At 50.3% G+C, this 27,948-nt stretch overlaps 1 protein-coding gene across 2 annotated transcripts; it reads right to left on the bottom strand.

Moving 5' to 3' along the window:
• On the bottom strand, nt 1-27,948 carry LOC139235090 (tumor necrosis factor receptor superfamily member 10B-like). 2 transcript variants are annotated; one of them, XM_070866236.1, is made up of 11 exons: nt 27,668-27,948; nt 14,646-14,871; nt 13,051-13,182; nt 12,177-12,291; nt 11,444-11,565; nt 11,262-11,354; nt 10,382-10,435; nt 9,144-9,172; nt 4,785-5,156; nt 1,648-1,696; nt 1-698 (listed from the first exon to the last, which is right to left on the bottom strand). In XM_070866236.1, the coding sequence occupies exons 1-11, from the start codon at nt 27,701-27,703 to the stop codon at nt 421-423; spliced, it is 1,506 nt and encodes a 501-aa protein (XP_070722337.1). In that variant the 5' UTR covers nt 27,704-27,948; the 3' UTR covers nt 1-420. The 2 variants fall into 2 exon arrangements, with proteins under 2 accessions (XP_070722337.1, XP_070722338.1); XM_070866237.1 differs by lacking the exon at nt 10,382-10,435.

Raw genomic sequence — 27,948 nt, 5'->3', positions numbered from 1 at the left:
TTTAACAAACTGAAAACAACTTTACTAAAACAGAATTAAAAACAGTGCCAAACATGATCTTGTTTAATTCATTATTTTAGTCCTTCCAACTTGTAAGCACCTGCCGGATCACATCTCCGTCCGGTGTCGATATTAGATTTGATGCGATGACCAGGAACGCAGATGGAGGCGGAACGGAACCGAAGAAATTGGGGCGGTATTTCGGAGCGACCAGTCACTCAGCCCGGAGTAGACTTGAAGGCAGGATTGGTCCCTCAATGCTCCTCGCGCGTAGCGGCATGAGATGAGAGAGAGGGAGGGGATTATGCCGAGAGAGAGAGAGAGAGAGGGAAGCCTGCCAGCTCAGGCCTCACCCAACATTCAGCAATCTGCTTACATTTGTATCTTTCCTGAACACGCACACAGAATCATCGCCATCGTTCAGTGTTCCTTGGTTTTACTATTAATCCAGGTCTGGATATTATGTGCTGCAGCCAATAGGTCCATCTTATACAGAGTGTTCACCAGAATCTCTACAGATGCAGCATGGCCCAATTTCTGATACCAGGTACAAAGCATCTGATAATGTCCTTCGATACTATCGTTATTCTGTTCAGCTGCCACAATCTCGTTTTCAGTCAGGTAAAGTCTACGCATAAACTCCTTCCATCTTTTGTGAGGAACCTCTTGTATAAATATTTGAAAGCTTTGCCGTAAGTCTGAAAACAAACCACAAAAGGATGTTTAAGATTAACATGCTCCGACTTTTGTCCACTCCCTACCAATCAGCAGCCCGAATAGCCTCATGAGAAGAGTCACGAAAAGAGCCCACAACTCGAGCCCAGCACAGCAAACGGGAGGGCCTGGGGAGGGAGAGGGAGAGGGAGAGGGAGAGGGGGATTTGGCCACAAATCATCGCTTCGCACCAGAGGGGGCAGCAAACTGGGTCACATCACTCCGGGGGTGGGGTGGGGGGGGGGGGGGGGGGGGGAAAGAGAGGCGCCAGGATTCAAACCGGGCGCCAAATAACGGGGAAAGCGAGCGGCGCGTGTTGGGTTTGGGATCCACACTCTCCCCAAAGCTCCCCCTCACACTCTCCCCACACGCCCCTACCCCACACTCGTTCCACAACCAACTTCCCCATAGCCCACCCCCCCCACAGACTGGTGGCCTTGGTCAGAGGCCGAAGAGAAAAGTCGAGGGGTAAACAACTTGCATTTTATATAGGGCCTTTAATGTAACAAAACACGGAGCGTAAAGCTGACAAAGTTCGACACCGAGCCAGAGACGGCGATATTGGGACAGGTGGCCAAAAAGCTTGGACAGGGTTTGAAGAAACATCTTAAAAAGGAGCAGAGAGACAGAGAGGGGTTTAGGGAGGGAGTTCCAGAGCTTGGGGCCCAGCCAGCTGAAGGCTTGGCCGCTGATGGTGGAGCAATGGAAATCGAGGATGTGTCAAAGGCCAGCACTGGAGGAGCGCAGAGATCCCGGGGGGTTGTAGGGCTGGAGAAGATCAGAGAGATACGGAGGGGCGAGGCCATGGAGGGATTTGAATAGATGGATGAGAGACTGTCCTCTCAACTGAAGGGAATGCATAAGGAACTAGAAGGAATCCATTCAATCGTAATCCCAGCCACCAATAACCAACAATTAAAATCAGTATTTTACCTTCATTATTTAATTTATTATTTAATGGAAGACATCCATTACCATTTACCTGTAAACAAAAAACAAGGTGCAGGATGAGCTGTTTGTGTTTAAAATATTACATTTTAAAAAACAGACAATAGTTTCAAGTTAACAGTCTCGGCCTGGCCCGCCAGGGAATTGAGCCCGAGGTCCCAGACTGACAGCACGGTCAGAGGGTCTGCCATTTTCTCCCCTCAATGAAATGTGTAATGTATTTGCTTCATGGGTTCTTTGCTTAAGAATTCATAGAAACATCGCTATTAAGAAGCAATTGCTTTATTAACAAAAGTTAAACAATCACACTACACATTACCAGTTCATCCACCAGGCTCACAATACATACCTCATCGTGGATAACCTAGACCCAACGGACTGGGGTTTTATTGAGTCTTGTGAACATCACGTGACTGGCTAAGCCACTCACAATGCAACAGCTCTACAACTATTTCAAATAAACTAAAGCAGAGTGCCCCCTTATTACAGAACCCACAAATTGCCAAATACAACTTTAAAGGGAATTCTAACAGATCAAATTAGAATTTGGTTGCCGGGGGTGATGATGCACTCCAGTCCCTCCGGCGCCCACCTCTCGCGGAAGGCCGCGAGCGTACCAGTGGACACCGCGTGCTCCATCTCCAGGGACACCCTGGCCCGGATGTAACCGCAGGAGAGGGGCAGGCAGTCGGGCTGAACGACCCCCTCGACCGCCCGCTGCCTGGACCGGCTGATGGTCCCCTTGGCCAGGCCCAGGAGCAGTCCTACGAGGAGGCCTTCCGACCTGCCCGCTCCCCTCCGCACAGGGTGCCCAAAGATCAGGAGCGTGGGACTGAAGTGCAGGCAGAAATCGAGGAGCAAAATCTTCCAACAATGGAAGAATGGCTGCAATCTCGCACATTTAATAAAAAGATGGAACACGGACTCTTCCGGACCGCAGAGATTGCAGGCGGCCTGGGAGTCCCTGAACCGACTTAAAAAACTTGTTGCACAGGGCCCAGGCCAAGTCCCCAATAGATAAAGGGAGGACTCCCGCGTAGAGTGCACGCCACTGAGGCAACAGCTCTACAAACCTGTGAGCATCGTCACAGGTACAGACAGTACAAAACAGATCAGCAATCTCAGACCAGCAGACCCAGAGCTGGGAGCTGCCCCTGATTCAGCACGGAGTTCACCTCCGTTACGAAAGGTGGGTCTTATGGGAGATGAAAACGGAAGGGGAGGTGGAGAGAACAGCAGACCTCTCGAACAAGCTGCCGTTTCATGCGGCGGATACAGACTCGCTGAGTTCCTTCAAGCGAAAGCTGGATTTATTTCTGGTTGTGGCGAAGATCACCTCTTGCAGGTGGTCAGTACTGCGGGGAGTTCAAGGCCAGAGAGATGATCTGGACTTGTTTCGATCCTCTAGATGTGTGGGAGAGGAATTTTCCAGATTTCTTTCCCCCAAATTGGCCTGGGTTTTTTTTTTTAAAAAAAAGCTTTTTTTTTTCGTCTGTCCCGGGTGATCACATGGTTCCGTGGGGTGGAGTGTCTATGTTGTGATACACAAGGTATCGCAATTGTGTGGGACAGACTCGATGGGCCGAATGGTCTTTACCTGGCCGTCATTGTTCGCATGTTGCCGTGAGCTTGGAGCAGAGAACAGTCTGCCCCAAACTACGCTGGGCCTTGAAACTACCCATTCCCCGAACCAACCAGGGGCCTGAAACTAAGGGTAATAATGCAATTAAAAGGTGAATGGCTCGAATACCATCAGAAACCTTTAGGTTGTGTTGAGAATTCAAGCACAGAGTCTTGTATGTTCAGGCCAGCCAATCGCCAGCGCTGATGGGGATAGGAGCTTCACGTCCATTAAGAATTCTCAAATAGCTAAATTTCGGGCCAAATCGACGAGGTCAATGTATCATTAAGGGACTGGCCTCAGATTTAAAGTTAAGGCAAAGGGGAAAGGAGCAACCAATATCAGATTGCAATCTTGCAGCAGATCCGCGAATTCTGGCCGGCGATGGTGGTATCGCCCATGGCAACAGATTTATTGTTTTCGCTGATTGGCCGCACTCTCTGCCAGCCAACCAATGAGCTTGCGAGAAAATGGCACTTACAGGCAACCAATCAGCTGGCTAAAAAAAAATGACAACTCTCCCAATTTTAAAACTTCTCTCACTCCCGATGGAGAGATTTTTTTTCCGAATCTGGATTTGAGCCATCCTTTGCCTCCTCGGGCAACAGCTGACCCCTCCCAGCACAGGCAGGAGGGAGCAAGCGAGTGAGGGGCTCTGCCAGGATGCACGGCTACAACACAGGAAATAGGAGCAGGGGTCGGCCATTCGGCCCCTCGAGCCTGCTCCGCCATTCAATGAGATCACGGCCCAACTACCTCAACTCCACTTTCCCGCCCGATCCCGACATCCCTCGATTACTCTCTGCATCTACCCTGTCAATTCCGCAAAGAACTTTATACCTTCCAATGAGATCACCCCTCAGTCTTCTAAACTCCAGACAATATAGGCCCATTCTACTCAATCGCCCCTCATGAGGACAGCCCTCTCATCCCAGAAATCAATCCAATGAATTTTTGTTGCAAGTATATCTTTCCTTCAGCAAAACAGTGCACAATACTCCAGGTGTGGTCTCACAAAAGCCCTATACTAATGCAACAAAATTTCCTTACTCTTATACTCCAACCCACTTTCAATAAAGACTACCATACCATTTGCCTTCCTCATTGCTTGCTGTACCTACATGTAAACTTTCAGTGATTGGTGCACAAGGACAGCCAGGTCCCTCTGAACACCAACATTTCCCAATCTCTCACCGTTTAGAAAATACTCTGCTTTTCTGTTTTTCCTACCAAAGTGGATAATTTCACACTTGCCCACCATAACATAACATGAAAAATAGGAGCAGGAGTCGGCCATTTGCCTCCTCGAGCCTGCTCCGCCATTCAATAAGATCATGGCTGATCTGATCATGGACTCAGCTCCAATTCCCTGCCCGCTCCCCATAACCCTCCACTCCCTTATCAATCAAAAATCGGTCTATCTCCACCTTATCTACCAAGGCGAGCCACCACCAAACGTACCCAAAGTAGCAGAGATATAAGGTTTGTATCAGGGTCTTACCATGGGTTTATAATAAGAAGCACTGAAGCGTTCCACAAATCTTGTGCCAACAGGCCCTCCCATCTCATCCCCCGTGTCACCACAATTCTGTAGCGTGTTCAGGTTCGAGACATTTATAAGTTCATTGGGGTCAACCAGTCCCGCTTGCCCTATCGGAGGGTCACTGCCCAGCTCGGACGATGACCCAGGTCCAACCTCGTCACCACACGAGTTCCGCAAGGAGGCTTCAACTCTACGCTGGGCTGAGGCTTCGGGGCTGTTGCGAAGTAGAGTCGCTTTCTCTTTCGGAGCTTGGTCATTGTCCATTTTCCCTTCGGCTGCGTCCGGAGCTGATTCCCCTCCCCCAGCCGCGGCAGACTCGCTTTCGTTCACCTGCAAGAGAGGGTGGGCGTTAGGCCTGGGGGGGGTCACAGGTCAATGCTCGCTGGGATCACCAAACAACTGGTCACGTTTCACCAACTGATCAGAAATCCTGAGGGGAGCGGAAGGTGTAGGTGTAAAGAGGTCCGGATGCAGTGGCCCATTTGGCAAATAGCACCCCAAGGCAGGGTTCCCATCATCCTCCCTGTCCCCATTCATAAAACCATTGTGCGCCGTGTGATGAAGGCGAGCTGGAAGAGTCAGACGGAAGCTTTAAGGGCACTGGGAAATAGCGGAGAGTGGAAGAGGCACTTATTGGTGGGAAAGTGTTTCTTGCGGAGGGACACAGAATCCTGAATGAATTGAGAGGAGTTGAACATTGTGAAATGCAATCACCACCTCCCCCAGTAATAGGAGGACAGATACAAGTGGAAAGGATATTTGTGGGGCTGAGTGCACCAGGGACGGTATGACTCTGTTCTCATCACATCAGTGTGCCTATTCCCACTGGGAATAATTTGGTGCTCATTCCTGCAGACTCCCGATTTTAACAAGAAAACAACATTGAGCTCAAACAAACAAACAAACAAACAAACAAACCTGTTCATTTTTCCTAAGTCAACCCCACCGATCCAGCTTCTCTCCACATCCCTCAACCCCACCTTATCATCATCCTTTCCTCACCATAAACCACATTCATTTGCAATTGTCACTTCCATGTCTTCTCCCAGTAACTTATTCCCTTGTTTGAACAAGTTCCACATTCCATGGCCTGAGAATACAGCGCTCCATCACCCAGCAATCCCTGTATCAGCTTGTCCTACAATCCTGAAAACTCAGGTTAGAGTTTTCCAAAGAAAATAAATTCTGCTTGCTTAAACTTTCCCTTATAATTTAAATTCCTGATGCGTGGGATCATCTTAGTTTCCTCCCCTCTCGGAGCGAAATACCTACACAGCAAGATATTAATCATCCCACTTTTTAAATAGTCCATTCGTCTTTTCTGATGGGCTTGAAATTCCCAGGAAACGCTGGGTAATGGAGCGCTGTATTCTCAGGCCATGGAATGTGGAACTTGTTCAAACAAGGGAATAAATTACTGGGAGAAGACATGGAAGTGACAATTGCAAACTGGCAAAAGGCAAATGGATGTCTTTGATGCACTTCTTACATAATTTTTCCCAAATTCCCCAAATGTGACCTTTCCTTTGTATATATCAAAAACAAACGGCTAATCTTTGACCTCAACTCCACTTTCCCACCCGATCCGCACATCCCTCGATTCCCTAGAGTCCAAACATCTATTGATCTCAGCCTTGAATATACTCAACAACTCAGCATTCACAGCCCTCTGGGGTAGAGAATTCCGAAGACCCACAACCTTCCGAGTGAAGAAATTCCTCATCTCAGTCCAAAATGGCCCCCAACATTCCCTTTAATTGTTTTGGAGGTGCGTGGCCCCTTTAAGTAGTGAACACTGTGGAGGACAGCAAAAAGCAAAAAGCAGAGAGTCGAGATAAATGGGTCCTTTTCGGGTTGGAAATCGGTGGTTAGTGGTGTGTCACAGGAATCGGTGCTGGGACCACAACTGTTTACAATATACATAGATGACCTGGAAGAGGGGACAGAGTGTAGTGCAACAAAATTTGCAGATGACACAAAGATTAGTGGGAAAGCGGGTTGTGTAGAGGACACAGAGAGGCTGCAAAGAGATTTGGATCGTTTAAGCGAATGGGCTAAGGTTTGGCAGATGGAATACAATGTCGGAAAGTGTGAGGTCATCCACCTTGGGAAAAAAAAAACAGTAAAAGGGAATATTATTTAATGGGGAGAAATTACAACATGCTGCGGTGCAGAGGGACCTGGGAGTCCTTGTGCATGAATCCCAAAAAGTTAGTTTGCAGGTGCAGCAGGTAATCAGGAAGGCGAATGGAATGTTGGCCTTCATTTCGAGAGGGATGGAGTACAAAAGCAGGGAGGTCCTGCTGCAACTGTACAGGGTATTGGTGAGGCCGCACCTGGAGTACTGCGTGCAGTTTTGGTCACCTTACTTAAGGAAGGATATACTAGCTTTGGAGGGGGTACAGAGACGATTCACTAGGCTGATTCCGGAGATGAGGGGGTTACCTTATGATGATAGATTGAATAGACTGGGTCTTTACTCGTGGAGTTCAGAAGGATGAGGGGTGATCTTATAGAAACATTTAAAATAATGAAAGGGATAGACAAGATAGAGGCAGAGAGGTTGTTTCCACTGGTCGGGGAGACTAGAACTAGGGGGCACAGCCTCAAAATACGGGGGAGCCAATTTAAAACCGAGTTGAGAAGAAATTTCTTCTCCCAGAGGGTTGTGAATCTGTGGAATTCTCTTCCCAAGGAAGCAGTTGAGGCTAGCTCATTGAATGTATTCAAATCACAGATAGATAGATTTTTAACCAATAAGGGGAGCGGGCGGGTAAGTGGAGCTGAGTCCACGGCCAGATCAGTCATGATCTTGTTGAATGGCGGAGCAGGCTCGAGGGGCTAGATGGCCTACTCCTGTTCCTAATTCTTATGTTCTTATGTTCTTACGTAGACTTCAAAAAGATATGGGCAGACAGGTGGGAGATGAAATTTAACTCAGAAAAGTGAGAGGCGATACGGTTTGGTAGAAAGAATGAGGCGAGATTGTACACACTAAATGGTACAATTCTAAAGGGGGGGGGGGTGCAGGAAGAGAGAGACCTGGGGGTGCTTGTGCACAAATCTTTGAAGGTGACAGGACAAGTTAACAAAGCAGTTAATAAAGTAAAGTATATGGGGTCCTGGGCTTTATAAATAAAGGCAGAGAGTACAAACGCCAGGAAATGATGCTAAACCTGCAAAAAACACTGTCCAATTCTGAGCACCAGACTTGAGGAAGGACAAGATGGCTTTGGATTGGGTACAGAGGAGATTTCCTGGAATGGTTCCAGGGATGAGGGAATACAGTTACGTGGAGAGACTGGAGAAGCTGGGGTTCCCCTCAGAGCAGAGAAGGTCAAGAGGAGATTTGATCGAGCTGTTTAAAATTATGAAGGGTTTAGATAGAGTAAATAAAGAAAAACTGTACCCAATGGCGGACGGGTCGATAACCAGAGGGCCCAGATTTAAGGCGATTGGCAAAAGAACCAGAGGCAACATGAGGAAAAAAGTTTTTTTTTTAAAAACTTAGCGAGGATCTGGAATGCGCTGCTTGAGAAGGCGGTGGAGACAGACTCAATCATGGCTTTCAAAAGGGAATTGGATAAAGTACCTGAGGAAAAATAATTGCCGAGCGACAGGGAAATGGGGGGGGGGGGGGGGGGGGAAAAGAGTGCGACTGGCTGAGGGGCTCTTGCAGAGAGCCGGCACGGGCTTGACGGGCCGAATGGCCTCTTTCCGTGCTGTAACCGTTCTATGAAACTAAAGTGAACATTGATGGCTGAGCCCTTATCCTGGGACTGTGACCCTTGGTTCTAGACTCCCCAGCCCGGGGAAACAACCTCTCAGCCACTACCCTGTCAATCCCCTTCAGAATGTTACACATTTCGACGAGATCTCCGCTCATTCTTCTAAACTCCAGAGAAGAAACACCAGCCCTGGTGTTCTCAGCTGTTCTTGGGCCTTGAGTAGCAACAGTACAACACCCCCCCCGAGAGCTTGTACCCCTCCGTGAGTATAATCTGCCTCAGGAGGTGAACCTACAAGGAAATGCTGGAAAACTCTCAGCTTCGGAAATCACGAGCTGTAGGTTTGTGAAAGCAGTGGATAGATTTCTGCCTCTCTGCCTAGACTCCTCCCTCGCCTTGTTCTCTGGGGCATGTCCTAACTTGTCCTCAACCTCAGCCTATTCCAGGGTGACTGCAGCCTGCCCCCGAAACATTTAGCTGTGAGTTTCCAGAATTTGTCCTCTCTTCGCGTTAAACCCGACCTACTCGAGTGTGCAGTCAGAGCCGGAGACCCCAGGTGCTGTCACAAGGACGTTCACTATTTACTTACCATTCTCGTCACAGGTTCACTGGCAGGATCTGCAAAATAGAAACGTGACACATTTACAGCACAGACATAATAGGAGCAGGCCATTCGGCCCCTCGAGCCTGCTGCGCTATTCAATGAGATCATGGCTGATCTTCTACCACAATACTTTCCCGCCCAATCCCTATATCCCTCGATTCCTTAATATCTAAAAATCTATCGATCTCTGTCTTGAATATACTCAAAGACTGAGCCTCCACAGCCCTCTGGGGTAAGAGAATTCCAAAGATTCACCACCCTCTGAGTGAAGAAGTTTCTCCTCATCTCCGTCCTAAATGGCCGACCCCTTACTCTGAGACTGTGACCCCTGGTTCTCGACTCCCCAGCCCAGGGGGAAACATCCTCCCTGCATCTACCCTGTCAAGCCCTGTAAGAATTGTGTATGTTTTAATGAGATTACCCCGCATTCTTCTAAACTCTAGAGAATATCGGCCTAGTCTGCTCAATCTCTCCTCATAGGACAATCCCCCCATCCCAGGAATCAGTCTGGTGAACTTTCGTTGCACTCCCTTTATGGCAAGTATATCCTTCCTTAGGTAAGGAGACCCAAACTGTACACAATACTCCAGGTGCGGTCTCACCAGGGCCCGATATAATTGCAGTAAGACATAAAAATATTCCGAACATGAATGTGGGAAATCCTAAACATTCACCCCGCCTCCCCTCTTTCAGGTACTGGCTGGCCTGCCCGTTAGACCATCAGCAGCGTTATACTTTCATGATTGCCGCGAGGAGGACAAGGGGTGGCAGTCTCCAAGGACCCAGGAGGGAGCGGCAGTCATCGGGAGTGAGTGATGGGGACACGTCCGGGGCAACGGCTGCTGGTCACCACGGTTACCGGGCTTTTGCTGCGCCGGTTCTGGGCGCGGAAGCCGGGAACCAATCAGGCGTTAGAAAGGGAGCGGATTTTATTCCCTCCCACCGGATTGGTTACTTTTTTCTGGCAGCAGAAAGACTGAACCAATCAATCAGAGAGCTGAAGCCCGAGGGCTACAGACACTGGGGGACTTTACAGCTAAAATTCTAAAATGGGACAGTGACACAAAACTTGTGACCCCGGGGGCGAGACAATGCCCAGAGCTGCCCAGGGTGACGACATCTCTTCATCTCATGCCAACTGATGGGAAAACACCCAGAGAGTCTGACACAGACCCTGCACTGCCCTCTGGTGGTCTTGCCACGTATCCAGTGTTCATTCTTACCTGCAGAATCCTTCTTGTGCAGACACTTTATCGTCGCGAGGATCACTGCAGGAACTAAATGAGAGGGCCAATCAGAGCAGTTTGATTGCTATTAATTCCAACATAAAAAGGCGATAACCCGATAGCAAACACTGCAGCTATCCTGCACCTTCAGCATAGCAGATGGTGCTTACACCTCTGCAGGCCCACACAGCATCAGCTGTGGCTCAGTGGGCAGCACACTCGCCTTTGAGACAGAAGGTTGTGGGTTCAAGTCCCACTCCCGAGACTTGAGCACTTAATCTAGGCTGACACTCCCAGTGCAGTGCTGAGGGAGCGCCACACTGTCGGAGGGGCAGTGCTGAGGGAGCGCCGCACTGTCGGAGGGGCAGTGCTGAGGGAGCGCCGCACCGTCGGAGGGGCAGTGCTGAGGGAGCGCCGCTCTGTCGGAGATGCCGTGTTCTGGCCGAGATGCTCAGGTGGACACAAGATCCCTTGGCACTATTCGAAGCGCAGTTCTCCCCAGTGTCCCTCAGCCAACATCACGGAGCTTGCTGTGCACATAATGACTGCCATGTTTCCTACGTTACAACAGTGACTACACTTCAAAAAGTACTTCATCGGCTGTAAAGCGCGCTGGGACATCCCGAGGAGCTATATAAATGCAAATTCTTTCTTTCAGTTGTTGCTGGGAGATGGAATGAGTGGAGCACATGCTGCCCTTGGAGTTTGGGTAAATCGGAGGATGGCGACCAGGCTGAGAGAGAGCCGGTGTTTGGGTGGGAGGCTGGGGACAGGACAGACTCTCGGCATTGCCCCATGACCATCTGCTCCCTCCGTTACAGGCAGACGGGAGACAGGAAACTAGGCATGACCTATATCACCACATTGGTCCACTCACCACTCCGCTGGTCCTTGCATCTCATCTTCCAGCAGCAAACGCGTGAACAGACACACACAACGATCAGCAAAAGACACACTGCCACAATGGCACCTGAAAGGACAGGAGGTTCCAAACATAAACACCAACGTCTCCACAGCAAACAGCACAGCTTCGGTCACAGAAATGCCCAGTGTGCTCACCTATCACTAGCGACGTTTTAGACTCATTGTCCGATGGCTGCCCTGCAGTAATTTCTGTCCTTTCACACACATTGTCCCAGGTCGCGTTGCAACGCTTCTTAAATATCTGACCTTCTGGACAACTGGAAAATCAGAGAAATCACAAGAATATTCAAATCAATAGCAGAGCTCTTATCATTGAAGTGCAAGATCTCGTAAATATCTAACCCCCTGTACCTGCCCTGGGAGTGTTTGATGGGACAGTGTAGAGGGAGCTTTACTCTATATCTAACCCCCTGTACCTGCCCTGGGAGTGTTTGATGGGACAGTGTAGAGGGAGCTTTACTCTATATCTAACCCCCTGTACCTGCCCTGGGAGTGTTTGATGGGACAGTGTAGAGGGAGCTTTACTCTGTATCTAACCCGTGCTGTACCTGCTCAAGCCCGCACACACTGAGAGACCACTGAGTTTACATAATCCGTGACTTAGTTTTACAAACCGAGATGGAATGAAGTTACCGAGGTGACGGTGTCTGCAGGCCTGGACACCAGGTACAGATCATTAACCCCTCCCTAACCCACGGGACAGGGTCAAGAGCCTAGTTCATAGACAGCACATCGGGAGACAATAGGGCAGCACACAGCAGATGCAGGGTTACTGGAGGCAAGCAGTAAACGAACGCACTAAACACACAGCGAAAACTCGCAGCCCGTCACCAAATGCCAAGGGCGGAAGCAGCTGTATGTTACTTACTGGGTTTTACACGTGAGACACATCTCACAGGGCTGGCCAGGTAGACAGAAGCTCCCTGTGCGACACTGGCACATCGTTTTGCTGTGTGCCGTGCACTGAGAAACCATCTCCTTATCTGTAGAGACACAAAGCACCACTGGAAGTTACCATTCAGTCCACTGGTTGGGCCAAGCTCAGAGAACCAATCCCTGTATCTCTCTCACTGCGAGAATGGAGGCTGAATTTCACGGGCAGGGTGGGCTATTGCAGGGACATGCGGGTCGCGAAGGGGCCCAGGAGCACGTCAGGCTGGACGAGGGATGACTGAAACAAGGAGGGATATTCTTACCTTAGAGGGAGTGCAACGAAGGTTGACCAGAACGAGGGGATTGTTCAATGAGGAGTGGTTGAAGAGGCTAGGCCTATAATCCCTGGAATAAGAGGTGACCTCATTGAAACATTTAACATTTTTACAGGGCTTGACAGGGAAGATGTTTCCCCCGGGCTGGGGAGTCTAGAACCAGGGGTCACAGTCTCAGAATAAAGGATCAGCCATTTAGGACTGAGACGAGGAGAAACTTTTCCACTCAGAGGGTGGTGAATCTTTGGAATTCTCTGCCCCAGAGGGCTGTGGAGGCTCAGTCTTTGAGTATATTCAAGACAGAGATCGATAGATTTTGGGATATTAAGGGAATCGAGAGATATGGGGAAAGTGGAGTTGAGGTCGAAGATCAGCCGTGATCTCATTGAATGGCGGAGCAGGCTCGAGGGGCCGAATGGCCGACTCCTGCTCCTATTTCTTACGTTCTTAAGCCCAATCGCACGAGACTGGAACTGGCAGCAGAGATTGCCGTGCCCAAGGACCAATACAAGACCAGCTTTAACCCTCGATTACCTTCTGTGCAGGATGGGCAGGGTAGGCACTTCTCCAGTCCATTGTCCCATTCGGTGTAGTCCTCTCCGTCCACACAAGGCAAGCACTTCCCTCTGTTGTAGGACTCCGTACAGTGTTCCTCCACATGGGTTCCTGCAATCAGGAGGGAGCTCGATAACCAACAAACCAGTTAACTCCCTACTCACTCGGCCAGTCACACCGAGCTGTGCCTCTAAACACACTCCCCGAACAGGCGGTCACAGTGACAACTGACTCTCGCCATTCACCGCAGATCACCTCCCCCCTCCCCGACCATCCAAAAACCCGTCAGTGAGAGAGTGCCCAGAGTGGGCCGATACTGAGCCGCAGACACTGTGACCCCCAGGCTCCAGCCCCGTGCTGAAGTAGCTGATAGAAAAATCGAAAAACCTGCATTTATATAGCACCTTTCACGACCACCGGACGTCTAAAAGCGCTTTACAGCCAATGAAGTACCTTTGGAGTGTAATGTGGGAAACACGGCAGCCAATTTGCGCACAGCAAGCTCCCACAAACAGCAATGTGATAATGACCAGATAATCTGTTTTTGTTATGTTGATTGAGGGATAAATATTGGCCCCAGGACACCGGGGATAACTCCCCTGCTCTTCTTCGAAATAGTGCCATGGATCTTTTACATCCACCCGAGGGGGCAGACGGGGCCTCGGTTTAACGTCTCATCCGAAAGACGGCACCTCCAACAGTGCAGCACTCCCTCAGCACTGCACTGGAGTGTCAGCCTGGATTTATGTGTTCAAGTTCCTGGAGTGGGACTTGAACCCGCGACCTCCCGACTCGGAGACGAGAGTGCTGCCCACTGAGCCACAGCTAACGCACAGAGCTTCGGTTTCCCTGGGGGTAAAAACAGACCGGGTTCGCACTCCGAGAATTCCTGCCGCAAAGTGCGTGCACTGGATGTCGGACAGAGACGGGGTCGGGGGTCAGGGGTCAGCTGCGGCCCCCGAGGGAGCTTTACTCAATGAACTACCTCACTCCTTACTCGAGGAACAGCACCTCATCTTTCGTTTAGGCACTTTCCAGCCTTCTGCACTCAACATCGAGTTCAACAATTTCAGAGAGTAACCTCTCCCACCCCACCCCACCCCCACCCCCCCCCCCCATCCCCCCGGAGCCGGTTTCTTTCTCTCCTGGTCTCTAAGGGCAGTTGGTCACAATCCCACTCTATCTCGACTAATGTTTTTCTAACTCTTGGCATTCCCATTTGAATTGGGCCCCATCATCCCTTTTGTCTCTCTAATCTCTCCTGTCTTCCACCCTGTCACCGACCTTCCCTTTTGTTATCCCTTGCTGCGCTCGTTAACAATCTGTTCTTTCCAAACGCGCTCCAGTTCTGACGAAGGGTCAGCGACCCGAAACATTAACTCTGTTTCCTCTCCACAGACGCTGCCCGACCCGCTGAGATTACGGTGTTCACGCCCGATTTCCTGCTCGGAAGCGGTGAAAGCATGGGCAATCCCATGACACGAGCAGCTCAGGAGTATTGGCTCTGCCATTGAACCGGCTACTCAACACTCCAGCAACAAGGTGCACTCAATGGCCAGAGAATCGACACCTACCTGCAGGGCACTTCCGACAGTATCGGTTATCAACCGGGTAAAAGCGAGTCGTCCGCAATCCAACATCTCGAATGATCCGGGTGCCTCGAGTGACCACGTTCCCCGTCTGGTTCTTCTCGTTCTGATCCCCAGCCTGCTCTTTTCCAGGGAATGTCGACGATATATTAGCCCCTGGGAGTCTGCTTGTGATGCGGTCCTCATGTACAGGTAGTCCTTGAACAAGACCCTGAACAGACCAAGAATTGTTAACAAAGTGAGACAACAACAACTTGCTATTTATATAGCACCTTTAATTTAGTAAAACATCCCAATGCGCCTCACACGAGCGTTATCAAACACATTGTGACACCGAGCCACATAAAGGAGATATTAGGGCAGAGGACCAAAAGTTTGGCACAGGACGTCAGTTTCAAGGGGCGACTTTGTAACGTATTTGCTTCATGGGTCCTTTGCTTAAGAATTCACAGCAACACATTGCCGTTGAGAACTAGTTGGTTTATTAGCAAAAAGGTTTAACAATCACACTACACATTACCAGTTCATCCACCAGGTTCACAACCACCTGCCCCATCGTGGTTCCCCCATACCCAACTGGCTGGGGTTTTATTGAGTCTTGTGAACATCACGTGACTGGCGAAGCCACTCCCAACTCAACAGCTCTACAAACCTGCGAGCATACATTACAGTCTTAAAAAAGGAGAGGCGGAGAGGTTTAGGGAAGGAATTTCAGAGCTGAAGGCACGGCCAGCGATGGTGGAGCGACTAAAATCGGGGATGGTGCAAGAGGCCAAAGATCTCGGAGGGGTGGAGGAGGTCACAGAGATCATCATCAGAGGCGGTCCCTCGAGCGAGGATGACTTGATTCCACAAGAGTTCACAGATGTTTCAATGAAGGACCCGATGTTCCAGGCCTGAACTCCAGTTGAGGGGGTGGAAGATGTGCGTGGATTGTTTTAACGTGGGGTGACCGTTGCACACCAGCCACCACACGGGCTTGACAGAGCGAGGTCTTGGTCCAGTGGCAAGGGTTAACCAGGACGACTGGAGACCTGCTCTGCAGCACGGACCGATTGCGCTCACATAAACTGTTAGTGTCAACTATTTACTACTCCCTGTAACACATAGAAAATAGGTGCAGGAGTAGGCCATTCGGCCCTTCTAGCCTGCACCACCATTCAATGAGTTCATGGCTGAACATGCAACTTCAGTACCCCATTCCTGCTTTCTCGCCATATCCCTTGATCCCCCGAGTAGTAAGGACTATATCCAACTCCTTTTTGAATATGGGTAGTTTGTCTGAACTTGTTACTCTAAAAGTCACCTCTCTCTCTCGAGCCCTGTGCTGAGAGAGTGAGTGGGGAACAGCGCAGGAACACTACTCTGTTCCCCTCACTCTTAAATATCAGGTCATGACTGGACCCTGATTAAGATTAGGGTCCGTAGCTAACTAACAAACACTGATGTAAAAGGTACGCATCAGCTGTATTGACAAAACAGATGATATTGACAGAAAACCAGAGCGATTAGACCAGAGTGCTGCAGACAGCAGCGATCGGAACTCCCAGGAACATAACAGTAAAGTAAGTTTGCAGGAAGTTGGAGAAGCTGAAATGAGGCAGGATACTACAATTTTCCCATTTTCTCAAAGTATGGAATGGATTGAACCAGACACACATTGAGAGAGATAGGGAGGGGGCGAGGCCATGGGAGGATCCGAACAGGAGGAAGAGAAGAAAGCCCACAAATGGGCAGGAGGGCCATTGGGCAGCACCAGGTTAAAGCACGGACTGTCCTGGTGACAGAGGCAAGCCTTGTTTGTCCACTTTTACTTTGGCAACAATCCCTATAATTCATGACCAAGAAATTTTACAACCAGTTCCACATAAAATCAGGTCGGCAGACCCACGGGGCACGAATGATGCAAGAATCTGTTCCGGCTGGTGGGAGAGAAAACACCAAACACAAACAGGAAGCCACAGTAGTTAGTTACTTTGAAACTTCGCCAGAAGTTACTGAAAGCCATAATTGCTGGGCAAATATCCATGTGCTGCGTCAGGTCACGTCAGTTAACACACAGTCCCAAACACTCAACAGAAAAACATAACTGCAGATATAAATTGTTAATGAAAACATAGTTCAGCATGGGAATTGTGATAATTCTTCTTCTTCCTGAGGAGTTAGTGTAATACTGATTGTAAATAAAATTAGGAGGAGTCATCGGCCATTCGGCCCCTCGAGCCTGCTCCGCCATTCAATGAGATCACGGCTGATCTTCGACCTCAACTCCACTTTCCTGCCCCATCCCCATATTCCAAGATCCTCTTAATATTAAAAAATCTAGCGATCTCAGTTTTGAATATACTCAACAACTGAACCTCCACAGCCCTCTGGGGCAGAGAATTCCAAAGATTCACCACCCTCTGAGTGAAGAAATTTCTCCTCATCTCAGTCCTAAATGGCCGACCCCTTATCCTGAGACTGTGACCCCTGGTTCTAGACTCCCCAACCCGGGGGAAACATCCTCCCTGCATCTACCCTGTCAAGCCCTGCAAGAATTTTGTATGTTTCAATGAGATCATCTCTCATTCTTCTAAACTCTAGAGAATATCGGCCTAATCTACTCAATCTCTCCTCATAGGACAATCCCCCCATCCCAGGAATCAGTCTGGTGAACCTTTGTTGCACTCCCTCTATAGCAAGTATATCCTTCCTTAGGTAAGGAGACCAAAACTGTGCACAATACTCCAGGTGCGGTCTCACCAGGGCCCGATATAATTGCAGTAAGACGTCTTTACTCTTATACTCAAATCCTCTTGTAATAAAGGCCAACATACCATTTGTTTTCCTAATTGCTTGCTGTACCTGCATGTTAACTTTCAGTGATTCATGTACAAGGACACTTGCATATATATAGCAACTATCACGACTACCGGATGTCCCAAAGCGCTTTACAGCCAATGAAGTACTTTTGGAGTGTAGTCACTGTTGTAATGTGGGAAATGCAGCAGCCAATTTGCGCACAGCAAGCTCCCACAAACAGCAATGTGATAATGACTAGAAAACCTGTTTTTAGTGATGGTGATTAAGGGATAAATATTGGTTAGGACACCGAGGATAATGCCCCCGCTCTTCTTTGAAATAGTGATGTGGGATAAGAACATAAGAAATAGGAGCTGGAGTACGCTATACGGCCCCTCGAGCCTGCTCCACCACTCAATAAGATCATGGCTGATCTGATCATGGACTCAGCTCAACTTCCCCGCCCACTCCCCATAATCGTTTATTTCCTTATCCCTTAAAAAAAATCTGTCTATCTCCACCTTAAATATATTCAATGACCCAGCCTCCACAGCTCTCTGGGGCAGAGAATTCCATAGATGTACAACCCTCAGAAGAAATTTCTCCTCATCTCAGTTTTAAATGGGCGGCCCCTTATTCTGAGACTATGCAGACCTTTTATGTCCACCCGAGAGGCCTCGGTTTAACATCTTATCTGAAAGACGGCACCTCTGACAGTGCAGCACTCCCTCAGCACTGCACTGGAGTGTTAGACTAGATTTTTGTGCTCAAGTCCCTGGAGTGGGATGGGAATCCACAACCTTCTGATTCAGAGGCGAGAGAGTGCTGCCCACTGAGACACAGAAAAGATCCCAAAACATTGCAGGAAATATTTTCTGCTCGTTACCCTGGACACGTTAACAAAATGCACCAGATCTCAGGGTCAGTAAAGGTTCCCTTTGGAGGGGCTGGGAAGCGACATCCCAACAAATGGGAGTAACTTTATTGGAACTGGATCAATACTAAGCTGCGTTTATCTGATCGCTTCTTGTGGGGAGCTGACTGGTTTCCACATAACTGCAACTGCGTGGGGGAGTCGCAGGCTTTGAGCCGTGCCCCGTCACTGTACGGCCCAGACCTCCTGAAAGTGGCCCTCAATAGTGGAACAGAAGGAGGCCATTCGGCCCCTCGAGCCTGCTCCACCATTCAATGAGATCATGGCCAATCTACACCTCAAATCAAGCCAAGTCTGAAACAGAGAGCCTGTGGGTAAAACCACTCGACAATACCCCAGCAGTCAGCCTCTCTGTCCTTCCTCGTCACCAACTGTGCATTCGTCAGCCAGTATTGACTGCTGAACCTTGAACTGAGGGAGTGCCGCCTTTCAGCATAATAGCCCGCCCTTTTCCTGTGTTTGTGTCTAGAAATTTCGAAATCGAAAACTGCTTTTTGCTTCCTGCCCCCCCTCCCAACTGGTTTCCAAATATGATTATAGCTCTTCCGGAAAACTTTTAATGCCTGCGAATCAAGTACCCGTCAGAGGGGCTGCGCCCAGGGGGCACCGCGCTGTCGGAGGGGCTCGTAAAAGATCCCATGGCGCTATTTCGAAGAACAGCGGGGGAGTTCTCCCCGGTGTCCTGGCCAGAATTTAACCCTCCACCCGCTTCGCTAAAAATATGGATGGCGACATTATGGGTGATTGACCCCACCCCCCCTCCCCGTTTGTGGGATCCATTGCCGTTTATGGGATCTTGCTGTGCGAAATATACACGCTATGTTTACCTACGCAAGTTACCGCTCTTCAGAACCGCATCCTGCCCAGCAACATAATCTCTGGCCCCCATACTCGGAGAGAGGGGAGGAAAGCTGCAACAGTTGCTGGATTTTGGGACAGTGAGCAGCCAAAGACTCGGGAACAGACATGGGACTTTACCCTGCTTGTTGTTTAAGGAGGGGAACTTTCCTGGTGCACACAGCACGTCACCAGCTCGATTCTGCTGGTTTCCTGAATCCTTGCATTCCGGTCAGGATGCTGCAAGACCCAGGAGGATTTTCCATTCCAATCCGTGAAATACAACTGAACCCAAGACCATGATGGCTGAATGCTCAATAATAATCCTGCCATATTAATAGAATCACAGCATTTAGAGGGCATTCCCATCACACCGTCTCTCAGCACTTCACAAAATGAGCTTTACTCCTCTCAGTACGGGTACAGGAGCACAGTGCTGGACAGAATGAGATTTACTGCTGAAGAGCAGTAACTTGTGCAGGTAAACATGGCGTGTAAGTTGAGCACAGCAAGCTCCCACTCGCGCAATGAGGTTAATCACCCACATTGAGGCATAAATATTACCCAGGACATCGGGGAGAACTCCCCTGCTCTTCTTCTGAATAATGCCATGGGTTCTTTTACTTCCACCAGAGAGAGCAGATATTTGGTCTAATGTCTGAGCCAAAAGATGACACCTCCGACAGTGTGGCACTCCCTCAGTACTGCCCCTCCGACAGTGCAGCGCTCCCTCAGCACTGCCCCTCCGACAGTGCGGCGCTCCCTCAGCACTGCCCCTCCGACAGTGCAGCGCTCCCTCAGCACTGCCCCTCCGACAGTGCGGCGCTCCCTCAGCACTGCCCCTCCGATTACATGCTTACAACACTACAATTGCAAAAGATAGGCCAAAGTAAATGGATTTCCTGAGACAGGAAACTCAATTTAGTGTCACAATGCAGAGGAGGCATCGAAAAAGATCATTCGCTTTCCGATTCTTTGTCTGCCGTGGCTCAGTGGGTCGCACTCTCACCTGGCTCAGAAGGTCATGGGTTCAAGTCCCACTCCAGAGGCGAGCACATAACCCAGGCTGACACTCGCAGTACCGAGGGAGCGCTGCACTGTCGGAGGGGCAGTCCCTCAGTATTGCCCCTGTAACAAAGTAGCACTCCCTCGGTTGTGTCAGCCTAGATTAGGTGCTGAAATCTCTGGAGTTAAACTTAAACCCATGACCTTCTGATAAAATCCCAAAGCAACACTGTTAGAGGAGGACCTGGGGGATTCTCCCCAGTGTCCTGGCCAATATTTATCCCTCAACCAATACCGTATTGCTGTTTGTGGAATCTTGCTGAACACAAATTGGCTTTTAAAAAATTCGTCCCTGCAATGTTGGCGTCGTGGGCATTCATTGCCCGTCCCTAATTGCCCTCGAGAAGGTATTGGTGAGCTGCTTTCTTGAACTGTTGCTGTGGTTTGGTAGGACTGAGCAGCTCGCTGGGCCATCAGAGAGTCAACCACATTGCTGTGGGTCTGGAGTCACATATAGGCCAGACCGGGTCAGGGCGGCAGATTTTCTTCCCGAAAAATGACTTTAGGGAACCGGATGGGGCCTTACAACAATCCGGTTGTTTCATGGCCACCACTACTGATACTAGCTTTTTATTCCAGATTTATTTATTTAACTGAGATTTGAACTCGGTGACCCCGGATCATTATGAAGCGCTTTGCGACGTTCGGAGATCATGAAAGGTGCTATAGAAATGCAAGTCTAGACACTAAGTGAACAAAGGGATATGGCAGGAGTGTGGAGTTGAGGCACAAGATCAGCCAATGATCTTATTGATGGCCTGCTTGGCTGTCTTATTCCTGCAAGTATTTCTTTTCATCTGATGACATAAATCGGGCCGAGCGCCAGCACACATTCCAGTGATGTCCTTGGCAAGCCGCTGAGGTGAACCAATCAGCTCCCTCGGCTGATCCCAGCACTTCCCACCTTCACCTTTGAACTGTGAGTCAGCTACCTCGGGCAGGCCACAGGAGGAGCAACAGCAGTGGCCTGCCCAAACCCTGGTGGCCCAGCGGAGGTGGAGCGCGTTCCTGTGGCGGCTAAACTGCTGCAGTTAGCGGCTTGATACAGCCGCGTGGCCACCTCAGGGGGCGCTTGAGAGTCTACCCCAAAGTGAGTGTGGTTCCAGAGTCACAAATCGGCCAGACCGGCCAAGGACGACAGATTTCCCTCCCGAAACCAGTTGGGGTTTTGACGACATTCTTTGGTCACCGTTCCCACGGCACTAAAAGCGGGCGCGTTCCTGCGAAGGCAGCCTGGCCGTTACGCGGGACGACCGGGGTAACAGGGCAGCATTACTTTCCGTGCGCTGTGTGTCGTCGTTCATCAGCGGCCGCAGCTCCCCAACCGCTACCTTACGGCCTGACCGAGAGCCCGAGCTTCACAGCTCACCCTGGCCACGTGGATCGGGTGGGGGCTGGAGGAGCAGGACCCGCCCTTCAGAAACAAGCAGGCTCCAGGGAGGGCAAAACCCGGAGGGAGGGTGGGGGACGAGCAGAGGCGAGGGACGAAGGAGAGGGCGAGGGAAGGGGTGGGGAGGGAGGAGGGGCAAGAGATGAAGGAGAGGGCGAGGGGAGGGGGGGGAAGGAGGAGGAGGAGGGGGGGGCAAGGGACAAAGGAGAGGGCGAGGGAAGGGGTGGGGAGGGAGGAGGGGCAAGAGATGAAGGAGAGGGCGAGGGGAGGGGGGGGAAGGAGGAGGAGGGGGGGGCAAGGGACAAAGGAGAGGGCGAGGGAAGGGTTGGGGGGGGGGAAGAGGAAGAGGGGGGGCAAGGGATGAAGGAGAGGGCGAGGGGAGGGGGGGTGAGGAGGAGGAGAGAGCGAGGGACGAAGGAGAGGGTGAGGGGGGGGCGGTGAAGGAGAGGGCCAGAGGACGAGGGGGGAGCAGAGGGTGAGGTGGGGGTTGGGGGGAGGGGGAGCAGAGGCGAGGGACGAAGGAGAGGGGGGATGAGAGTGGGAGGGTAGGAGGTGGAGGGAAGAGGAGAGAGCGAGGGAAAGGGGGGGGGAGGGGGAGGAGGAGGAGAGGGCGACGGGTGGCAGGAGAGGGCCGGGGGAAATGGGGGGATGAGGAGGATGAAGGAGATCATCAGCCGCCTGCATTGGATGGAAGATTTAAGTGAAGCTTCTGTCCGTTTCATTCTTTCCCTAAAAGCTGAAGTATTTTATTCAATATCTTGAGGAGCACAACTTTATTCAGGTGTCCCTAATCCTTTGAAGGGGTTGGAAATGTTTCCAAACAGACAGAAACTGAGAAATGGGGAGCTGCTTACTGCCTCTGTGCACACAGCTCCTCTGGAATCTGATGCAATCTCAACTATTCCACAGAATCCAATGTTGCTCCTGATTGGTGCACGGAGCGATGTGTTCAGAATTCCACATGGCAACAGTGTCACTCAAAACATTTTGGCCAAGTGCAACAAAGATCGTTTCCTTTTATATTTTTATGCCCCATCTTATAATTTCACTCCCTGAAATTCCTTCATTGAAGGTCAATAAAGCAAAGCCACCCTACTGGCTCGCGGCACATCACCCCCCGACCCCTGCACTGGACCCCATCAGATACCCTGCCGCCATCCCATATTAAACCCCTCCACCTCCCTCCTGGTACTGCAGGAGGGAGCAACTTTGTATTTCAGCTTTCAAAAGACCCCTTGAAACATAAGAACTTAAGAAATAGGAGCAGGAGTCGGCCATTCGGCCCCTCGAGCCTGCTCCGCCATTCAATAAGATCATGTCTGATCTGATCTTGGCCTCAACTCCACTTCCCTACCCGCTCCCCATAACCCTTGACTCCCTTATCGCTCAAAAATCAGTCTATCTCCGCCTTAAATATATTCAGCCTCCACAGCTCTCTGGGGTAGAGAATTCCACAGATTCACCACCCTCAGAGAAGAAATTCCTCCTCATCTCAGTTTTAAATGGCGACCCCTTATTCTGAAACTATGCCCCCTAGTTCAAGATTTCAAAATCTTTCTCTTCAAATCTTTGCAGCCCCTCTCCCTGCTGGTAGCCATGGGTCCAAGGCTCACGGTGCAGAACTTAGATTAGAGAGAGAAACTATAACAGGAAAAAGTGACATATAAAATAGGAACAGGAGTAGGCCATTCAGCCTCACAAGCTTGTTGCCTCATCCAATTAGATAGTGGCTGATTTGTATCCATCTACCCGCCTTGGTTCCAGATCCCCTAATATTTCATACTCCCTTCCGGAGTAAGCTCGAGAGGTGTCTGCTCCTATTTCTTATGTTCTTAATACCCTTGCCCAACAAAAATCCATTTTGACATCTTCAATTCACCCTCAGCCTCGATAGCCTTTTGAGTTCCAGATTTTCACTCGCCATCACCTCTGAACGTTCTGGCTCTAATTTTAATGTTACGCCCCCTTGTTCCAGATTCTGCCACCAGAGGAAATAGTTTCTCTCTATCTACCCAATCGATTCCTTTAATCATCTGTAACCCTTCAATTAGATCACTGTGTAATCTTCTCTATTCAAAGGAATACAAGCCTAGTCTATTCACCCTGCCCTCATAATGTAATCCTTTCAGACCAGTCTCCGCTGTACCCCCTCCAGGGCCAACATATCCTTCCGGAGTTGCATTGCCCAGAACTGAATGCAATACTCCAGAAGGGGCCCAACTATTTATGGTGTCACCTAACTTGGTGCTGCCAGAAAACAGATGTACAGCTTCCTATTCCTTCATGCAAGTCAAATATAGCGCCCTTCATGACCACTAGACGTTTCAAAGCACTTAACAGCCAATTAAGTACTTTTGGAGTGGAATCACTGTTGTAATATGGGAAACGCGGCAGCCAATCTCCCACAAACAGCGATGTGATAATGACTAGATAATCTATTGTAGTAATGTTGATTGCAGGATAAATATTGGCCAGGAAACCGGGGATAACTCCTCTGCTCTTCTTCGAAAAACTTTTACGTCCGCTTGAGGGGGCAGACGGCGCATCGGTTTAACGTCTCATCCGAAAGACGCCACCTCCGACAGTGCGGTGCTCCCTCAGCACTGCACTGGAGTGTCAGCCCAGATTTGTGCGCTCAAGTCCCTGGAGTGGGACTTGAACCCACAATCTTCTGACTCAGAGGCGAGAGTGCTACCCACTGAGCCACGGCTGACATCAGTGAAATGCGGTGAAAATCTGTGGCCCCAGTGCACATTCCCAGGGGACACCTCTAAATCACAGATCAGTGTTTGTCCAACAAAAAACACTGACTAGCCACTCTGCTATAATCACATGCACTAAAAAGCACCTCACACACCATACAGGTTGAACCCCCCCCCTTATCCAGAACTCCCTTATCCGGAACCACCCCTCGTCCAGAACCACTCCCGGCTACCAGGTGGCGCATGTGCAGAACTCCGACATGAACAAATTGAAGTCCTTCCTCGCTGCTGACTCCCGCAATCGCTGGCCTGACCCAGCGATCCACCACCATAATCCCATAATCTCTCTGCTGCACTCCCAGCCTCAAGCCAGCCAGCCCAGATATCCCCTTGCTCAGTACCTGTACCATCCAATTTATCGTGACCACCCCTCGTCCGGCAACATCCCTTATCCGGCACAGGCCCCGAGGGTTCCGGATAAAGGAGGTTCAACCTGTACAGGCAAATGTACTTCACATGTGTAATTACTTAACATCCACCACCATTCAGTAACCGAGGGAGTAAAGCTCTCCCAACGATCAAAAAACACCCGGACTCTGCTTTTCGGCATAGCGCTTTACCAACAAACTCCAAACACACCATGTGCAGACCAGTGTTGCGATCACATGGCCAAGGAATGGTGCCTAGTACTCATTTTGTATTTACATCTCATCACATCTGTATTCCCACTTCACCCCGTGGCCAGCGGTTAATGCCACAGACAACAGTGACTGCATTCTAAAAACTTGTAGATTGTAGAAGGGCAGATCGAGAGGAGTGAAGTGTTGCAAAGTTTCGAAGTTGAGGGAGAGGATTGGAGCATTGGCTGGGTACCCCTGGGTCTGCTGGGTTGGCTCAGTAACCGTGTGGCGGAACGATCAGACACAAGAAAGTGGAGTTATTGGCAACCACGGTGCGGCAAACCAAAGGCAGATGTCGTAGAATCATAGAATAGTGCAGCACAGAAGGAGGCCATTCGGCCCATCGAATCTGCGCCGGCTGTATCGAAGAGCAATCCCGGTAGTGCCACTCCCCCGCTCTTTCCCCATATCCCTGCAATTGTTCCTCCTTCACGTATTTAAATAATTCCCAATTGAAGGCCACTATTGAATCTGTATCCACCACCCCATCGGTCAGCGCGTTCCAAATCCGAACCACTCGCTGCGTGAAAAGGTTTTTCCTCGTGTCGCCTCTGGTTCTTTTGGCAATGGCATTAAATCTGTGCCCCCTGGTTATCGACCCTTCAGCCATTGTTTCCCTTTATTTGCTCTTATCTAAATCCTTCATGATTTTAAAAAAACCTCTATCGATTCTCCGCTTAACAGTGCTTTAGCAAAGCAAAACCTTAACCCCACACTATCCTTCCCAGAGTGGACATGAGAAACAGAAGCTGTATTAGGCCATTCGGCCCCTCGAGCCTGCTCCGCCATCCAATAAGATCATGGCGGATCTGATCTTGGCCTCAACTCCACTTCCCTGCCCACTCCCCATAACCTTTCACTCCCTTATCGTTCAAAAATCTGTCTATCTCCGCCTTAACTATATTCAATGACCCAGCCTCCACAGCTCTCTGGGGCAGAGAATTCCAAAGATTCACAACCCTCAGAAGAAATTCCTCCTCATCTCCGTTTTAAATGGGCGACCCCTTATTCTGCAACTATGCCCCCTAGTTCTAGATTCCCCCACGAGGGGAAACATTCTCTCTGCATCTACCCTGTCCAGCCCCCTCAGAATCTTAAGGTTTCAATAAGATCACCTCTCATTCTTCATTCTTCTAAACTCCAACGAGTATAGGCCCAATGCCCAGGCGAGGGTCTGGTCACTATATAACACCACATCCCCAGGTCTTTATAATGCAACTAAAACACCAGCAGGACCCGAGGTGATCAGCCCAACCACCAACTAGCAAACTGAATTTATATAGCATCTTTAACGTAATAAAATGTCGCAAGGCGCTTCTCAAAAATTGATACCTAGCCAAAGGAAATCTTGTGACAGGTGACGAATAGTTTCATCAAAGAGGAGTGCCTTAAAGGAACAGGGAGAGGTGGAGAGGTTTGGGGAATTCCAGAGCTTTGGGCCTAGATAGCTGAAGACACGTTATGGGAGAATGGACACGAATTCTCAGCTTTCCCTGCTTAACCCATGCAGGAATAATAGCCATTTGAGCAGGTAGCAGGGGCCCAGGGAAAACACCACGGGGGGTAAAGCTGGACAAGGAGTTAGTAGAAATGACCCAAGTATCACCAAGCCCAGAAATACATTACAGGGAGCAGGTCCTGCCACTGGAGCTGGGCAGTGGGGCAAAGAGTTAGCACCCACAGGGGGAAGTTGGTAAAGCAGAGAGAATATGAAACTGGGGGGGGGGGGGGGGGGAAAGAGAAGAGAAGGGGGGGGGGAAAGAGAAGAGAAGGGGGGGAAAGAGAAGAGAAGGGGGGGGGGGGAAAGAGAAGAGAAGGGGGGGGGGGAAAGAGAAGAGAAGGGGGGGGGGGGAAAGAGAAGAGAAGGGGGGGGGGAAAGAGAAGAGAAGGGGGGGGGGGAAAGAGAAGAGAAGGGGGGGGGGAAAGAGAAGAGAAGGGGGGGGGGGAAAGAGAAGAGAAGGGGGGGGGGGAAGAGAAGAGAAGGGGGGGGGGGGAAAGAGAAGAGAAGGGGGGGGGGAAAGAGAAGAGAAGGGGGGGGGAAAGAGAAGAGAAGGGGGGGGGGAAAGAGAAGAGAAGGGGGGGGGGGAAAGAGAAGAGAAGGGGGGGGGAGAAAGAGAAGAGAAGGGGGGGGGGAGAAAGAGAAGAGAAGGGGGGGGGGAGAAAGAGAAGAGAAGGGGGGGGGAGAAAGAGAAGAGAAGGGGGGGGGAGAAAGAGAAGAGAAGGGGGGGGGAGAAAGAGAAGAGAAGGGGGGGGGGGGAGAAAGAGAAGAGAAGGGGGGGGGGAGAAAGAGAAGAGAAGGGGGGGGGGAGAAAGAGAAGAGAAGGGGGGGGGGAGAAAGAGAAGAGAAGGGGGGGGGGAGAAAGAGAAGAGAAGGGGGGGGGGAGAAAGAGAAGAGAAGGGGGGGGGGAGAAAGAGAAGAGAAGGGGGGGGGGGGGAGAAAGAGAAGAGAAGGGGGGGGGGAGAAAGAGAAGAGAAGGGGGGGAGAAAGAGAAGAGAAGGGGGGAGAAAGAGAAGAGAAGGGGGGGAGAAAGAGAAGAGAAGGGGGGGAGAAAGAGAAGAGAAGGTTTGAGGGAGAAGGTGTGAGGGAGGGGTCCCCCTCTGGAGATGTAACTCACCAGGGTCAGAGCCAGCCCACACACGAACAGCGCCATCCTGCTCCGGGCCGATCCGGGAGCCGTAGCTCCTCCCGCGACACAGGAGATCCCCCGCCGGAGCAAAAAGTTTGGGAACACTTTTTGAACTTTAAAACTTCGAGCTGTGGGGTCCCGGAGAAGTAACAGAGGACGGGCCGATCTCCGGCTAATCGGACAGGGGCAAATAAAACTTTGCCGAAAGTGAACGGGGCAAATTCAGCAAAAGTCCAACGGAGCCGATTGGAACCGGTCTGCACCGCTCC

This window comes from Pristiophorus japonicus, chromosome 22, assembly GCF_044704955.1.
Source record: "Pristiophorus japonicus isolate sPriJap1 chromosome 22, sPriJap1.hap1, whole genome shotgun sequence".
Taxonomy (NCBI): domain Eukaryota; kingdom Metazoa; phylum Chordata; class Chondrichthyes; family Pristiophoridae; genus Pristiophorus; species Pristiophorus japonicus.
This window is presented reverse-complemented; position numbering and strand designations above follow the sequence as displayed.

What these genes read in the sequence shown, in the direction of transcription:
- LOC139235090 (XM_070866236.1), bottom strand. Translation starts at nt 27,703, where the DNA reads ATGGCGCTGTTCGTGTGTGGGCTGGCTCTGACCCTG. An exon ending in TAAAACGTCGCTAGTGATAG is followed by an intron (nt 11,355 to 11,443) that starts GTGAGCACACTG and finishes CTGTCCTTTCAG; the next exon opens with GTGCCATTGTGGCAGTGTGT. An exon ending in CTTCTTATTATAAACCCATG is followed by an intron (nt 1,697 to 4,784) that starts GTAAGACCCTGA and finishes TTTTGTTTACAG; the next exon opens with GTAAATGGTAATGGATGTCT.